Source organism: Meles meles, chromosome 8, assembly GCF_922984935.1.
Source record: "Meles meles chromosome 8, mMelMel3.1 paternal haplotype, whole genome shotgun sequence".
Classification (NCBI taxonomy): Eukaryota; Metazoa; Chordata; class Mammalia; order Carnivora; family Mustelidae; genus Meles; species Meles meles.
The window spans coordinates 105,509,885-105,527,919 of NC_060073.1; the positions used below are offsets into that span (position 1 = coordinate 105,509,885).

The window sequence follows — 18,035 nt, forward strand, 5'->3', positions numbered from 1 at the left end:
AACTGATATACCTCTCCCGAAATGCCTCCCTAACACATTTATAAATCAACAATATGAAGCACATCCTGCGTGTATTGGGAACTGGGGAAAAAGAAGAGCAAACACACACGTCTGTTGTCTTGAGGCTGCTCTTTGGGGCTTGCATACCTGAGCAAATGTCTGGCAATGGTCGATCTATCCACAGTGACTCTGGAGGATGGCAGCACCACAGGGTCAGACATGAGCGTGCTCATGATGGGATCCAGGAACTCATCACAGGCATCTGCGTAGGTCTCCTCCTCCTGTTGTTGGAGGTCAGCTAGAGACTAAGCACAAACACCTGGTCATTAAGGTGAATTCACAGAGCAGCTGAATTCCAAATACTCAGGGACTACAACCTTAAAAGGTCATTGAGGACCCTTTAGAGTAACAATGGCAATTCTCAGCCTTTTTAAAAAAAAAGATTTTATTTATTTGACAGAAAGAGACACAGTGAGAGAGGGAACATAAGCAGGGGGAGTAGGAGAGGGAGAAGCAGGCTTCCCCCTGAGCAGGGAGCCTGAAGAGGGGCTCGATCCCAGGACCCTTGATCATGACCTGAGCCAAAGGCAGCCGTTTAATGACTGAGCCACCCAGATGCCCAGATTCTCAGCTTTATTTTCTAAGAGGCCAAGGACATTATAAAAGCGAGTTGAGCGTTCAGCCCCAACTCCCAAACCTCAGTGTGGCTCAGCTGCTGGCAGTGATGGCCAGAGGTGGGTTTAAGTGTTAACAAAGAAATGTATCACATACGAGATCCTCCTGGCAGCAAAGGGGACGATGGTAAGAGAGTTATTTGCGGAGTCACTCATGCAGTCAGTGTATGAAAAGCAGCTTCTGATTTTAGGTACAAACAGGTATGGGAGGAGTTTAAAAGTAGCTTCAACATTTTGATCCCTTCATGACTCTGGTTCCTCAGGGACCCATCTGGCTAAGCGGTAGACAAGATGGAGCTCAACTCAATAGAAAAAGTAGTTTGATGAAGGGAATATGCATGTTAACAAAGAAGGTTTTCTTTCTTTTCTTTTTTTTTTTTAAAATAAGGAAGGTTTTCTATTATAAGAGTCTGTGCCATGATTTTTCCTTCTTTGTAACTAACGGAGCTTTGTCAAACTCCACCAGAGGGATTAGTTGAATATAAGACAGTATTTTCATCTACAAAATGTATGACTATTCCCATATAAGCCAACTACTAACTACAAATATAATGAACAAAGAAAATCGAGGGCGCCCAGGTGGCTCAGTGGGTTAAAGCCTCTGCCTTTGGCTCAGGTCATGATCTCAGGGTCCTGGGATGGAGCCCCACATCGGGCTCTCTGCTCAGCAGGGAGCCTGCTCCGCGCCCCCCCCCCCACTCTGCCTGCCTCTTTCTGCCTACTTGTGATCTTTGTCAAATAAATAAACAAAATCTTAAAGAAAAAAAAAGAAAATCTATACAAAAGACTAAAAACGACTGATGTTGAATTCTGTCTGAAAAAGTTCTTCATTAACAATATAGATTTTCAAGTCTATTGGTAACACTGTGCAGAAAACTTTTCATAGAAACAGTCTACAAAAGGCTATATATTCTTCTCTCCTAGTAGAAGCTTCTTAAATCAATTTTCTGTTCTTCCCTTTCATGTTGAAAAGAGAATTAAGAATATGGTACTGATGATACGATGATATGATATTGTGATGGATGAAATTCTTTAATTACTGTCTTGTAAACCTGAAACTAACACTGTATGTTAACTAACTGGAATTCATTTTTTTAAAAGGTTTTATTTATTTATTTGACAGAGATCGAAAGATCACCATAGGCAGAGAGGTGAAGCAAGCTCCCTGCCGAGCAGAGAGCCGGATACAGGCCTTGATCCCAGAACCCTGGGATCATGACCCGAGCCCCAAGGCAGAGGCTTAACCCACTGAGCCACCCAGGCTCCCAACTGAGTGGAATTCAAATAAAAACTAAAAAAAAAAAAAAAAAACAACCCAAAAAGCCAAAACCCAAAAAAGGCAGTTCTAGTTATTCACTGAGCAGGAAGAATCATCTGTTTATATTTTCTCAAGGCAATCCCTTCTTTTTAAAAAATTTTATTTATTTATTTGACAGACAGATCACAAGTGGGCAGAGAGGCAGGCAGAGAGAGAGAGAGGAGGAAGCAGCCTCCTGCTGAGCGGAGAGCTGGATGCGGGGCTCGATCCCAGGACCCTGGGATCACAACCTGAGCCAAAGGCAGAGGCTTTAACCCACTGAGCCACCCAGGCGCCCCAAGGCAATACCCTTTTAACCCCTTGAAATAGGGTAACCAGCAGAACAGCTGAGTCAACACAGTGATTTCTACTGAATATTTAATAAACAAATCCTCCTTGCCTTACCTTGATTCTCTCTGCTAAGTTGCTGAAAGCCACAATCATATTCCCGGGCTTATTTATTTTCTTGAGGACTCGGACTGTCTGTGCAAAGAGAGTTGGGGAATAGGAACGTCCATCCTTGGGCACCGTAGCACAGAAGTTCTCCTCGTCCCTGGAAGGTCAGCATCAGAAAGAAACTGAGCATCAGAGGAAAGGTCCTGAGGAACAAGGTTCCCCATCACTTACATGCCATCAATGTTCTTTTGATAGAGAAAGATTTCTTCTAATTTTTAGGAAGGAAGTCTATCAAGTATTTGGTAACCTTAAAAAGAATACTGCTTTTCTAAACACTGGTTACAGCAGTAAAGTTTACCTTTGCATAGATATAGGCAGAATGCAGAAAATTTTAAACAATGTCCCAAAGGTCAGACAAAATTTCATAATTAAAACTACGTAAAATTCTTTGATCAACCAACTAGAAATAAAGCATTTCTTTTCTATTTCCACATAATTACCAGTCATTCCATTATCAAAACCCCCAAATTAAAACATCAGCATTCCCTCTGGCTTGCCCAATTAAATCTCAGGTACCCAAGATTTAAGTAGATTGTGCAGATATCTGATACGAGCTGCTGGGGTTTGAAGTCAAATTCACTGAAGTCCTTGACTTTTAAGGCCCCCATCTTGGGGCCAACCAGGTGCTGCAGGAAGTAGTTCAGCATGGAGATGATGCGCTCAGCCAGGAAAGGATGCACAAAGAGTGATTTGATCTCTAGAAAAAAAGGCAGTCTGTGAAAACTCAACCTATAAGCCATCTTTTACTTATTATGTCTTAGTGTTTCACTTGGAGACCTCTGGGGAATATTTTAAAAATTATATGAGTAATACATTTTCATTGTAGCAATGTCACAGAACATTGGTGAGCAAAAACAAATTATCAAACTGCCACCCAGAAATAAACACTTAACATTTTCAAATACATCCTTCTAGTTTTTCTGTCCATATTTACAAAGATACACATTTTTAAAAACAAAATGATGATCGCATGTATATATTCTGTAACTTACTTTTTCATTAACCATATCATAAATATCTCACCGTTTTGGTAAATATACGTCCCTGTGTTGCCCGACATGACAGCCAATGGCTGGCCTGACGTGTCTATTTAAATTAATTTCAAAATTCAGTTCCGTAGGCACACTGACCTCACATCTCAAGTGTTCAATAGCCACACATGGCTAGTTTCTACACTATGAGTCCAGATTTATAAGCTTTTCCACAAGAGGAAGTTCTGTAGGGTAGCAACGATTTGTACTTTTTAAAAAGAATTTTCCTCTTCTTCCTCCTCGATTTGCATTCTTTTTAATGGCCACACAATTTCCCAACGTGTGTTATTTACCTTTATTGCTAGACATTATTTTTACTGCTAGACATTCTATTTAAACATCTCATATCTATTTACACAAGAAAGATTTTTTTTAAACTTGTTTTTTGAAGATTTTATTTATTTATTTATTTGACAGACAGAGATTACAAGTAGGCAGAGAGGCAGGCAGAGAGAGAGGGAAGCAGGCTCCCTGTTGAGCAGAGAGCCTGATGAGGGGCTTGAGCCCAGGACACTGAGATCATGACCTGAGCCGAATGCAGAGGCTTAACCCACTGAGCCACCCAGACGCCCTGAAAGATTTTATTATTTATTTATTTATTTTTAAAAAGGTTTTATTTATTTATTTGACAGACAGAGATCACAAGTAGGCAGAGAGGCAGGCAGAGAGAGAGGGGGAAGCAGGCTCCCTGCTGAGCAGAGAGCCCGATGTGGGGCTCGATCCCAGGACCCTGAGATCATGACCTGAGCTGAAGGCAGAGGCTTTAACCCACTGAGCCACCCAGGTGCCCGAAAGATTTTATTTTTGAGGAATCTCCACATCCACTGTGGGGCTCAAACTAACAACCCTGGGACCAAGAATCATATGCTCCACTGAATGAACCAGCCAGGTGCCCCACCATTTCACTTATTAACTTCACTGTGTACCTCTTTTGTAGACTTATTACTTCCTTACAATGATTTTGTAAGGAATTGCTAGGGCACAGGACATAAACTCCAAAAATTAAAAAAAAAGATACATTAACACATGCCTGGTGTTGGTAGGTTAGTTTTAGTTTTAGTCAGTCTATTGACTCACTACTGACGAGAGTTTAGCTCGTATTTCCTGTCCTTCTCTTCCAAACAGAAATCCCAGTATCTAATCAAGTCTTTGGTTAAATAATTTAGTTTATGTCATGAAGATTGTAAAAATATCACTCACAGCCGAGCCACATAGTATCCTAATGATTACATATATAAAATAATATATACACTAAAAAAAAAGGATTTATCTATTTGAGAGAGACAGAAAGAGCAGGTGTGCGAGTGGGGAGAGGAGCAGCGGCAGAAACTCTTCAAGCCAACTCCCCACTGAGCACTGAACCCAATGCGGGGCTCGATCCCACAATCCTGAGATCATGACCTGAGCTGAAACCAAGAGTTGGACGTTCAACTGAATGACCCACTCAGGCACCCTGGTAATATATATACTTTTTAATGTAACTTTGTAAAAATTTGTTTGCTTATTTTCAGAGTACCAATCACTAAATCCTTCTAACCTCTCCATCAGAAATGTAAAACTCTTGATAGGATTTCTTTTTTTTTTAAAAGATTTTATTTATGGGACACCTGGGTGGCTCAGTCAGTTAAGCGGCTGCCTTTAGCTCAGGTCATGAGCCTGGGATCGAGTCCTGCATCGGGCTCCTTGCTCAGTGGGGAGCCTACTTCTCCCACTCCCTCTCTCTGCCACTCTGCCTGCTTGTGTTCTGTCAAATAAATAAATAAAATCTTAAAAAAAAAAGATTTTATTTATTTGAAACAGAGAGAGACACAGAGGGAGAGGGAACACAAGCAGGGAGAGTTGGAGAGGGAGAAGCACACTTCCCACAGAGCAGGGAGCCCGACGTGGGGCTCTGTTCCAGGACCCTGGAATCATGACCTGAGCCGAAGGCAGATGCCCAACGACTGAGCCACCCAGGCGCCCCTCGATAAGATCATTTCTAGCAGTTCTATATTTTTTGGAAATGCTCCTTCTGGAAGCTCCCATCTGTCACTCCTTGCTCTATCATCCTGTTGCATGGTGGTCATACAAGCTCCTTTTACCACCATCCTGGACACTTTGTCTCTTATGGGATTCCACCTTCCTCCTCTGGATTTACTCTCTCACTTTGATGGAATATATCTTTTTTTTTTTTTTTAAGAGATTTTATTTATTTATTTGACAGACAGAGATCACAAGTAGGCAAAGAGACAGCAGGGAGAGAGAAGAGGAAGCAGGCTCTCCACGATGTGGGGCTCGATCCCAGGACTCTAGGATCATGACCTGAGCCGAAAGCAGAGGCTTTAACCCACTGAGCCACCCAGGCACCCCTGGAATATATCTTTTTTAACTTCTCAAGAAATGGTACACTGGAAATAAATCTGATGCCTTCACCCCTGAAAATGTCCTCATGTTCACCTTCAAACAGAAATGACAGTGAGGCTGGTTATGGCATTCTGGGCTGAAAAACTATTTTCCATGAGGAGTGTGCTCCAGCTTCCAATGTCACTGTTGGGAAAATCAAAGACATTTTATACTTAAACCACTGGACATCACCTGACTTTTCTCTGGGATATTTTAGGGTCTTCTCTTTACCTTGATTTCCTGAAATGTCACAAAGTCACCTCAGAGTGAGAGTTCAAAAAGTCCTTGTGCCAGGCACATTGTGGCACTTTCAAGTTAGAGGCTTTTTAGTCTTTGAGAATTTTTGGTATTATTTCTTTGATAATTTCCTTCACTCCATTTTCTCTTTTGAGACTTTCTGGATTGATCCTTTGTTTTCTTATCCTTTCCATTTTAATTTCCATCACTCTTTCTTTCTGTTCTACTTCATGGAAGGTCTCCTTCATATGTGATCTTCTAACCCTTCTACTGACAGGTAAAAATTACTTAAATTGTATTTTCAGTATCCAAGATCTCTTTCTTGTTCTTTGAATAGTACCTTTTATTGCCTCTTTGTTCTTGTTTTATGGACGCTAGATCTTCTCTTATTCCTCTGAGATTATAAACATCTCTTAAAAATGTTTTCATCCAGGGATGCCTTGGTGGCTCAGTCAGTTAAGCCACTGCCTTCGGCTCAGGTCATGATCCCAGGGTCCTGGGATTGAGTCGTCCCGCACTGGGCTCCTTGCTTAGCAGGGAGCCTGCTTCTCTCCTTCTCTGCCTGCCACTCTGCCTGCCTGTGTGTGCTCTCTCTCTTTGACAAGTAAATAAATAAAATCTTAAAAAAACTTTTTTTTTTCATCCAATATCTGTGTTTTATGTTGGAAGATTTCCTCAAATGTCTGGCAATTCTTGGTTATCATTTCATATGTAGTCAATAAAAAATTATTAACGAAATATTTTACTTCTTAAAAAAAATACTAAGTCTTGGGGCACCTGGGTGGCTAAGCGGGTTAGGCCTCTGCCTTTGGCTCGGGTCATGATTTCAGGGTCCTGGGATCAAGCCCCGCTTCGGGCTCTTTGCTCAGCGGGGAGCCTGTTTCCCTCTCTCTCTGCCTACTTGTGATCTCTCTTTGTCAAATAAATAAATAAAATCTTAAAAAAAAAGAATGCCTAATAACCACACGTGGCAAGTGGCTACCGAACTGGATACTGTAGCTTGAGAGGGAGTAGAAGTGTCTTTGATCTACCACATTTAACCAGAGTTCAAGAATGTTTTTCAGGTTAATACACACACACACACACACTCTCCCCCAGATATATTTATATGGCTAACTTGTTCTCAAGAAAAATTATACCAACTTATGCTTTCTGGCAAGCTGTGTGAGGGTGAATGTTTCTCATTTCAACAGGCATCTTCTTTTTTAAGTAGGCTCTGTGTCCAGTGTGGAGCCCAATGGGTAGTCTAATATGGGGCTTGAACTCATGACCCTGAGATCAAGACCTGAGCTGTGTGATCAAGAGTTGGATGCCTAACTGACTGAGCCACCTGAGCACCCCGGGCATCATCCTTCTTGAAGCTTCTCTAGTGGTTCATTTCTCTCTCAGACTGTGTAGAATACTATTGCCAGAGTCTGAATTCTTAGTTTCAGCTGGGCTGATCCCTCAAATGAAGCAGATCTTGACCACTGGATTTTTTGGGAACACAGTGCTTTGTGTCCTTACCTGATGTCAGAAAGGCAAGGGTACCAATTGTTTCATTGGACATGATGTTATGGAAACGTGCCAGCTGTCCAAACATCTGTAGGCCGGCCTCCTTCTCTCGGCGGGCTTCTGGAGTCAGACTATCCCATTCCCCTCGATCTTTCTCAATCTGCTGAATCTTTATCTTGCTCAAATACTACAGAAACCAGAGGTGAAATGTATCAGAGAAGAAAGTACAGTTGAAGAGAAGATGATATTTAAATGGTTATATTTATTTTTTAATTTTTAAAATTTATTTATCTGAGAGAGCATGAGAACAGGTGGAGGGACAGTAGCAGAGGGAGAGAGATCTCAAGTAGATTCTCTGTTGAACGCACAGTGTGACGTGGGGCTTGACCCCACCACCCTGAGATCACGACCTGAGACAAAATGAAGAGCTGGATGCTCAGGGCGCCAGGGTGGCTCAGTGCTTAACCCACTGAAAATCCTCTGCCTTTGGCTCGGGTCATGATCTCAGAGTCCTGGGATCGAGCCCCGCATGGGGCTTTCTACTCAGCAGGGAGCCTGCTTCTCCTCCTCTCTCTCTGCCTGCCTGTGATCTCTGTCTGTCAAATAAATAAATAAAATCTTTTAAAGAGTTGGATGCTCAACCAACAAAACCACCCAGGGGCCCCTTAAACCGTTCTATTTAAAATCTAGTTTGTTTTTATTTTAATTAAAAAAAAAAAGATTTTATTTATTTGTCAGAGAGAGCATGAGCGAGTGAGCAAGCATGCACAAACAGGGGGAATGGCAGGCAGAGGGGGAGGCAAGCTCCCTGCTGAGCAAGGAGTCCGACGTAGGACTCCATCCTAGGACCCTGGGATGCTGACTTGAGCCAAAGGCAGATACTTAACCAACTGAGCCACCCAGGCATCCCTAAAATCTAGTTTAGTAACCCAGGAAAACCGGGGACTATGTAAGAAATGTGAGCCTTTATTTCTCAGCATAGGGCTGAAGTTCCATATAGATTTGTTTTACTCATTTGTTCCATGTGAGTATTATAGTCTCTGAAATAGGAGGATAAATAGTATCGTGTCTGAAATCCAGGCAAAAATAAACAGGCTGAAATGAAAAAAAGGGACAAATCCTTCTTAAAAAATGAAAAACAACAACAAAAACCAAACCAAAAACCCCCAAAAGCCCCAACAAAACCAAACCCAAAACTGCCTCTCAAAAAACAAAGCTCTATCAAATATGCAAGATGTCTGGAAGGAGAAGCATAAATATTAAAAACTGTCTACTTCTCATCATTCTTGCAGTCCTATGACAATGCCATCTGGTGTCATTCTTTGTATCACAGAGCTCTTGCTCAGAAGGATCTATTTATTACAGGACTTGCTCGTGTTTTCTATGAAAGCATATTTAAAATCAAGAAGTATGGGACTATGAAAAAAGCAGGAGGAACTCTCCTCACAGATTAAATACAAGTTACTGGGGTGCCTGGATGGCTCAGCCATTAAGCATCTGCCTTTGGCTTGGGTCATGATCCGAGGGTCCTGAGATCGAGCCCCACATTGGGCTCCCTGCTCAGCGGGAAGCCAGTTCTCCCTCTCCCACTCCCCCCTGCTTGTGTTCCCTGTCTCCCTGTGTCTCTGTCAAATAATAAATAAATCTTTATAAATAAATAAGTAAATAAATGTATGTATGTTAGTTACTGGGGGACTGCAAATCAGTATGAGGAGCTTGCAGCTGTCCCACAGGCCACCTGCATGGCTTACCTGCCTCATGTCCCTTTGGGCCAGTGCCTTAGCTTTCTTATACCTGTCACCGATAAGGGAATTTTTTTTCCTTAAGATTTTTTTAATTTTTAATTTTTCTAAAGATTTTATTTATTTGACAGAGAGAGAAAGCACAAGTTAAGCAGAGCAGCAGGCAGAGAGAGAGGGGGAAGGAGGCTCCCTGCTGAGCAGAGAGTCCCATGTGGGGCTCGATTCCAGGACCCTGGGATCATGACCTGAGCTGAAGGCAGAGGCTTAACCCGCTGAGCCACCCACGTACCCCTTTCTTAAGATTATTTATTTATTTATTTGACAGAGAGAGAGAGAGAGAGAGAGAGAGAGCGTGCGCGTGAGCACAGCAGGGGGAGCAGCAGGCAGAGGGAGAGGGAGAAGCAGGCTTGCGGAGCAGGGAGTCTGATGTGTGGCTTGATCCCAGGACCCTGGGATCATGACCTGAGCCAAAGGCAGACGCTTAACCAACTAAGCCACCCAGGCACCCCAGGGAAGTTTTTTTTTTTTTTAAAGATTTTATTTATTTATTTGGCAGAGAGAGATACAGCTAGAGAGGGAACACAAGCCGGAGGAGTGGTAGAGGGAGTAGCAGGCTTCCAATGGAGCAGAGAGCCCGATGTGGGATTTGATCCATGGACCCTGGGATCATGACCTGAGCTGAAGGCAGACGCTTAACAACTGAGCCACCCAGGCGCCCCCTAGGGAAGTTTTTAATATGAGCAAGAAGCAGCTCTATGAGGGACGAGTAAGGATATGATGCACTGAAGCTGATGACAGGCACCCAGGTGAAGACTTTGGGAAACACACGTTTCAAATGTAAAGATCTGAGAGCCTACGGATAGGTGAAGAGTACTGGTGACCTGCAGTGTTTGTATGAAAAAATAACCAAAACCAGAGATTTTTTTTCAAGTAGTGGCACAAAAATCAGAATTTTTCAGGAAGGGGATAAGAATCATTGCCTTAGTGAGTCATTGTTACTCATGGGTTGGGATGGAAAATGGTTGAAAGTCATTGACCAAACGCGAGGTCTTCAGATTTCCTTCTGTGCTGCTAGCATGATTAATCATGCCGGTTTACCCTAGTTTTAGCTTTCTTTTCCACTTTTTGCCAAAGTGTCACCCTCGTTTATGAGGCTTCAATGACCCTTCATATTGTTCTCTAATGGAATAATATCTATCAAGCTCTGTAATGGCAAGGTTCATGGTACATTACTTCTCATAAATTTTTGGTGTCCAAACTGGTACTATGGGCATAAAGATTGGTCTATTCTAACATTTTGTTTTTTAAAGATTTTATTTGTTTATTTGAGAGACTGAGAGAGCACAACTGGAAGGGCAAGGGTCAGAAGGAGAGGGAGAAGCAAGCTCCCCACTGAGCCTGATGTAGGACTCAATCCCAGTACCTGAGATCGTGACCTGAGGTGAAGTCTGACTGAGCCACTCAGGTGTCTCAAGACTGCGCTATTCTAATTTGAAGGTAAAAAGTATGTATTTATTATTTGGTAATGGCAGTTAAATGTTATAAAGAATTTTTATTTAAATATTTTATTTGTCAGAGAGAGCGAGCAAGCACAAGCAGAGGGAATGGCAGGTAGAGGGGGAAGCTGACTCCTCACTGAGCAGCGAGTCCAATGCAGGACTCGATCCCAGGACCCTGGGTCATGACCTGAGAGGAAGGCAGATGCTTAAACAACTAAACCACCCATGCATCCCTAAAATTTTTTTTATTTACTTATTCTTACCTGTATGGCTTCGTCCAGGAGGAAGATGGCATCATTCATCAGCAGGTTAAGAAAGCGGAGGAAAAGCGGGGGATTCATGGCTTCTAAATTCTTAGAGGCATAGTCAGCCAAATCCTGTAAGTCCCAGCCCAAGACAAAACCATTTTAGTACCGAACCACAACTCACTGGGGCTTAGCTGAAGTAAAACTCAGAGAACTCAGCTTTGGCTTCACCAAAAACTCTCTCACCTTAATGCTTTCTCGATAGGTATCTGTTCCCCACATGTACCTTAGGATGGGATACATGGGACGTCGGTAATTAAACTTCTGTTCAAATTGATGGGGGTCTCCTGGAATAGGGTAAGAGCAAAAACCCAGCTAAGGCGGTGCTACTAGAGAAAGGTAAGAGTTATGCCTGGGAGCCATTTTCTTCTATTCTGAATGTGTCAAGACTACTGGTAAAATCTGCCCTGGGAGTTTACAAAGGCCCAGAATGACAGCCAAGTGTTTACTTATTTCCTTACTGACAGAATAAGAGGGAGACAGACAGGGGCGCCTGGGTGGCTCAGTCAGTTAGGCATCTGCCTGCAGCTCAGGTTGTGGTCTCGGGGTCCTGGGATCGAGCCCCGCATCGGGCTCCCTGCTCAGCGGGGAGCCTGCTTCTCCCTCTCCCTCCGCCTCCTCCCCACAGCTTGTGCTCTGTTGCAAATAAATAAATAAATAAAATCTTAAAAAAACACAAAAAACAAAAAAGAGGGAGACAGACATAAAAGATGCCGCATGCAGAAAAGGACAAGGACCAAGTTGTCCACTAAAAGCCAGGGGAAACAAATGCTTCCATATCCAAATGTAAAGTCTTATCAGACTCTGAATGAGGCCTCCAAACTGACCATTGTGGCAGTGACCGCCACGTGCTGAAAAGGATATTAAGTAACCTCCACGTTCCTCATAGCATTCCAGCTGCGAGATGAACTGGCTCTTAGTTACTCTGAAAAATCAGGTCAGGGGCTAAAAACCTGAGGCTTATACTGTTTTGACCAATCAAAGGACCGCTCCATCTTTGTAGCTTGGGTCATACAATGAAAGAAGAATATGGGATTTGGAGTAAGAATATATAGGTATTCCCTTTGGCTCCACTTATTTCAAGTCTCTTAACATTTTTTAACTTCTACTTGCTCAGAAATAAAACAGGAATTAGAGTACGTCCTCTTATCATCACATGTAAAGGGTTGAAATGGTCATATAATGAGGTAACTGCAGTGATTCATTGTGCGACTGTATATGTATTAGGAAGATTTACATGAACTATCTCATTAGTTGTCACTTCACCCCATTTTATAGACGACGACACTAAGGCTCAGAGGTGAGCAAGTGACAAAACCAAGATTCAAATAAGAAAGGCACTCAGAACAATGTTAAATATCTCTTTAAATGTTAATTGTATTTACCACCGGATGGTAGGACAACTTTTATTTTTTTAATGTAGAACATTTCTTTTAAAAGGGGTCTTGTATAAGTGCCTAACATATATTGTTTACTGGTTGAGATGGGGTACAGTTTACTTTTGATCTCAGGGTGGTGAGTCTGAGCCCCATGTTGGAGACAGAGTTTACTTTAAAAAAAAAGGGCTGGGCGCCTGGGTGGCTCAGTGGTTTAGGCCGCTGCCTTCGGCTCGGGTCGTGATCTCAGGGTCCTGGGATCGAGTCCCGCGTCGGGCTCTCTGCTCGGCGGGGAGCCTGCTTCCCTCACACTCTCTCTGCCTGCCTCTCTGCCTGCTTGTATCTCTCTCTGTCAAATAAATAAATAAAATCTTTAAAAAAAAAAAAAAAAAAAAAAAAAAAAAAGGGCGCCTGAGTGGCTCAGTGGGTTAAGCCTCTGCCTTTGACTCAGGTCATGATCTCAGGGCCTGGGATCGAGCCCCACATCAGGCTCTCTGCTCAGTGGGGAGCCTGCTTCCCTCTCCCCGTCTGCCTGCCTGTCTGTGATCTTTCTCTCTGTCAAATAAATAAAAAAAATCTTAAAAAAAAAAAAAAAGAAAAAGAAAAAATAAAGAAAAAGGAACTGTCCCACTATTCAGCAATTTTGAGGCAGATAAAAATAAGTACTTGGGGTCGGGGTGACTAGGTGACTCAGTTGGTTAAGTGTCTGACTCTTGATTTCAGCTCAGGTTATGACCTTAGGGTTGTGAGACTGAGCTCTGCACTGCTTAAGGTTCACCCTCTACCTCTTCCCCTGCCCCTCCCCAACCCCCACAAAAAAAAAAACAAGACATAGGTTGTAACTGAACAGGGTACTTTGCTGGAGCATAATTAAATCAAGCATGTAATAAAATTGGTAAGAGTATGTGGGTCTTTTTTTTTTTTAAGATTTTTATTTTTTTTAAATTTTTTTTTTAAAGATTTTATTTATTTATTTGACAGAGAGAGATCACAAGTAGATAGAGAGGCAGGCAGAGAGAGAGAGAGAGGGAAGCAGGCTCCCCGCTGAGCAGAGAGACGGATGCGGGACTCGATCCCAGGACCCTGAGATCATGACCTGAGCCGAAGGCAGTGGCTTAACCCACTGAGCCACCCAGGCGCCCTATTTATTTTTTTTAAATTAAAGATTCTATTTATTGTCAGAGAGAGAGTGAGTGTATGCACACGCACAAGCAGAGAAAGTGGCAGGCAAAGGGAGAAACAGGCTCCCCATAGAGCAAGGAGCCCGATGTGGGACTTGATCCCAGGACCCCCATGATCACAACCTGAGTCGAAGGTAATCACTTAACTGACTGAGCCACCCAGGCATCCCCATAGATTTTATTTATCTATTTGAGAGAGGGAGAGAGAAAAAGAGAAGCAGGAGTTGGGGGAGGGACAAAAGGAGAGGGAGAAGCTGATTCCCAGCTGAGTGGAGCCTGACATGGGCCTCCAACCCAGGACCCTGAGATCATAACCTGAGCCAATGTCAACTGCTTACCAACTGATCCACCCAGGCAACAACCCCCCACCCTTGTTTTTCTTTTTGAGGTGAGACAGAATCAACCTGATTCTACCACTTAGTTGTATGACACAGACAAATTATCTTTTCAAGCATTCATGTCCTTATATGTACAACAGGGATGATGCAGTAAAACTTGCCAGATGGTGACAAATTAATGAAACAATCTAAGAAAAGCACTTAGCATCAAGGCTGGCACATAGCTATTCCATAACTGATGGCTGATGCTATTTTTCTGACATTAAATACTGATCAAGCTAGGAGACTCCACTAGGATCGCCTTCTCAGTTCTGGACTGCTTTACCTGTAAACTCAATGTCCACAAAGACCTTGATTAGAGCTTCTGCAAGGTGGGATGCATAGGGAAAGTTGCAGAACACACGTTTCCGGTGGAACACACTGGTTACCAAGGGATTTGGCGTCTGGTCCAGGTGGGGCATCACTGCTTCCAATACCTCAGCCAGTTTGGCCCTTAGGTGAGGATTCTTCATTCTACACAAAGGACAGAAAGCCAGCTGAGCAGGTAGAAAAGTTAACTCTCGAACTGATGACTCTTTTCTCCACATGAGGAGCCAAAACACCCTCTACCACTGCTGGAAGAGAAACGAGGGTTCTGTCATGTCCAGGCTATCAGTTTCTGGGGGTAATGTAGGGTACAACATCATTCAACTTTTGAGATCACAGCCGGCCAAGTATGAGGATGAGTACTCAAGTTTCTCTATAATGTCTCGTCATTCTGTTTACTCTTCTATAATAATTCACTGTTTACTGCTTACATTCCCTGACAGTTTCACTGAGGAGAAACCTGCCTTTCTAAGTTTCCCGAGGGCCGGGGTCAGGCCGCAGTTCTTCTACATTACTGACGCCGGCTGCCACGCGTGCCTAATAAATCCTAGTCGACTCATGACTTCTCACTGGGTCTGCTCAGCTCAGGGAAGGACTGGCCTCTACCTCCTTCTCGCTGACATGGCTCAGGGCATTGTGCATCGTTCCGTTTGCACACACGGTTTCCTTTGGCCTAGAAACCAAAAATGCCAGGGAAGCAACTCTACAGGTTAGTGGGCATCTCTGTTTGAGAAAGGGGAGCAGAAGCTCTGAATGAGAAGATGAGATTTGAAAGCACTGACCTGTGTTTACTGTTCATGCAACTCAGAACGTTAAGGGTAAACTTTGTGACCATACAGAACTGGCTGCACTGGTAAGGTTTTTGGCATTAAGGTAACTATTTTAACCAGCCGCTTGCAGTGGAATTCCCACTGGCTCTCTCACAAGCACGTTCGGATTCTTTGTGGGCAAAGTCCTTGGCTTGTTATGCCTCTCAAGATGGGGGATTTCCGGCTACCCGCAAGCACGGTCAGGTGATTCATTAGTGTTAACCCCACTTCTGAAGGCAAGCCCTTATGATTCAGGCTTGTGTGTTCTTGGTTGAGAAGTTTTCTGAATGCTCTGCACCTCTAAGTGGTATCAGAGCCAAGCTTCCAACACCTCACCTTTCTATGCTTCCAGTGAAAATCGTAATAAAGTGAAGAACATGTTCTAGGGAGTCGGCAGACGTCTCCAAGATGTCATCGGCAAAGCGGCGGAGAAAAATGAGGAAATCACCCAAGTTATCCGCAAAAAATTCTGAAAAAGAAAACATTTACTGCAATTAGTGAAACATCTGACTTTCTGTATTAAGCGATATTGAAATTCCTCCCTTTTGCTCTACCTAATGAAGGTTAAAAAGTCCCAAATGTCTTGTAGGTACTAAGAATGGAGACAAGTTCATAAATGCAGACTCTCCTTTAAAGGTAAGTCAATTTTTCAGTGCGCCTGGGGGGCTTAGTCATTAAGTGTCTGCCTTCAGCTCAGGTCATGATCCCAGGGTCCTGGGATCGAGTCCTGCATTGGGCTCCCTGCTCAGCGGGAGGCCTGCTTCTCCTTCTCCCACTTCCCCTGCTTGTGTTCCCTCTCTTGCTGTGTCCCTGTCAAATAAATAAAGTCTTTGAAAAAAAAACAAACTAAGGGTAAGTCAATTTTTATTTCTACCCAATTCAATATGAAAATAGCAGAGACACAAAATACTGTTCACACACCAGTGCAACTTAAGAAGGTATACTGATAGGGCGCATGGGTGGCTCAGTGGGTTAAAGCCGCTGCCTTCAGCTCAGGTCATGATCCCAGGGTCCTGGGGTTGAGCCCCGCATCGGGCTCTCTGCTCTGTGGGGAGCCTGCTTCCTCCTCTCTCTCTCTCTCTGCCTGCCTCTGCCTACTTGTGATCTCTGTCAGTCAAATAAATAAATAAAATCTTTAAAAAAAAAAAAAAGGTATACTGATAGACATTCTTTTCACACTCAAGGTTAACTGTGCGTTAAATAACCCTTTAGATGGATAAAGAATCTTCGACAAAGATGAATACATTAGATGACTCTGGTCATCAGTCTCCAGGATGGTCCTCCAATTGTCTTTGCTTCCTGGTATTCATGTCCTTGTGTGTCCCTCCTTACACTCTCCCAGGGGAGAGGCATATAGGAGCAATGGTATATTATTTCCATGGTGAGGTTATAAAAGCCTATAGCTTCCATTTTGGTCACTTGCTCTCAAGGAAGCCAGCTGCCATATCACGAACAGTACTAGGGAGAGATCTGTGTGACCTGGAAAAGAGGCCAGTAAACAAATGAGGTCTGCCAACAACCACATGACCTGGCTTGTAAGCAGATCCTCCAGTTCTGTCAAGGCCTCAGATTCCTGTGGCCCTGACTGACAGCTCAGCCGCAGCCGCACGGAGACCCAGAGACAGAACCATGCGGCCAAGCCACTCCTGGACTCCTGACCCACAGACTACATGTGAGACAACATTTTTTAGGTGCTACGTTTGGGATGATCTGTTACATAGCAACAGATGACCAATATGGTGATCAAGAACATATAACCTGATTTTGATAGACAGCATCTGCCAACTCCTCACCGACAAACCTACATACACAATCTCCTTAACCAACAGGGGATCATAGTTTTTCTTCCCCTGAAGAAGAGCACAGGGAGAGTCGGACAGATAAATTTAGAAGACGGACAATGGAAACAACATTAATGCTAAAACTAACAGCTCCGAAAACCCTGGCTGCACTTAATCCTTTGAGACTGTTTTCTGATACACACAGAAGTGGGGACACAAGGCCGAGGAAAAAGATGCTGGCTTCCCCATCCTTTGACCAGTAGATATCTATAAATTCGAGTTATTTCTCCAAAAACAGTTGAATGATCATTAAGGAAGGGTACTGTGACGGTTAAACTTTCGAAGTGACCCAGTTAAACTTAGCTAGCTATAAATAGGCAGTTCCCAAGGAAGAGCCCGCTTACCTGGCACATAAGCCAAAGAGCTGTAGCCATCTGGCAAAGGAAAAGTTAGCTCGACTGGCTGTGAGCCCTCATTGCCTATGGCCAGCTGGACGAGCAGAACAGCCATGGACACCTGCAAGTTGAGACAGTTCTGTAGCATCTGGGGCTCCGTCATGGCAGTCTTGGTAGAAAGGTAGATGGTCATCAGCCGTTCAAACTGCTCACGAAGGTTGTCAGCGGCAGGGCTAGAACTTTGCTGAGCATCTCGCCAGGCAACCTGCAGCCGATGCAGGTTCTGGTTGATTTTTACCATCTGATCATGCAACCTGCCCCCAAGAAAGCAGAAGAGACTGGGTCAGGAGGCTCATACAGGACAGCTGAGTACAGATTCTTCCAGAAAAACAAACCCTCACTTATTTATTCTATATCCTCTTCACGATATAGGGAGCTGTGACTGTGGCGGCACAGAAGGCACTCGCACAACTTACTGACAGGACAGGGGTAGGGCTTATAGCTCTGGGAAAATGTCACCAAGTATTTGACATAAATGACACTAACTATAAATAGCAGACTTCAGGTGAGAGCACCATCCAAAGACCAGTAGCTTTCTTGCGGAGGGTGTAGATTGGGCTGTTACCATGTAAAATAAAGAACGATCAGACAATGTCCAAAGAGAGCCCAGCA

At 43.5% G+C, this 18,035-nt stretch overlaps 1 protein-coding gene across 1 annotated transcript in view; it reads right to left on the reverse strand.

The window, feature by feature from the left end:
• UBE4A (ubiquitination factor E4A) overlaps positions 1–18,035 on the reverse strand; it is a 41,051-nt gene that overhangs the window by 4,015 nt on the left and 19,001 nt on the right. The window contains exons 11-19 of the mRNA XM_046015189.1: positions 17,373–17,677; positions 15,524–15,656; positions 14,338–14,525; positions 11,304–11,404; positions 11,076–11,189; positions 7,584–7,758; positions 2,944–3,124; positions 2,377–2,524; positions 148–305 (exon numbers count right to left, since the gene is read on the reverse strand). Of these exons, the coding sequence (XP_045871145.1) occupies positions 148–305; positions 2,377–2,524; positions 2,944–3,124; positions 7,584–7,758; positions 11,076–11,189; positions 11,304–11,404; positions 14,338–14,525; positions 15,524–15,656; positions 17,373–17,677 (1,503 nt within the window). The remainder of the gene's footprint in view (positions 1–147; positions 306–2,376; positions 2,525–2,943; positions 3,125–7,583; positions 7,759–11,075; positions 11,190–11,303; positions 11,405–14,337; positions 14,526–15,523; positions 15,657–17,372; positions 17,678–18,035) is intronic.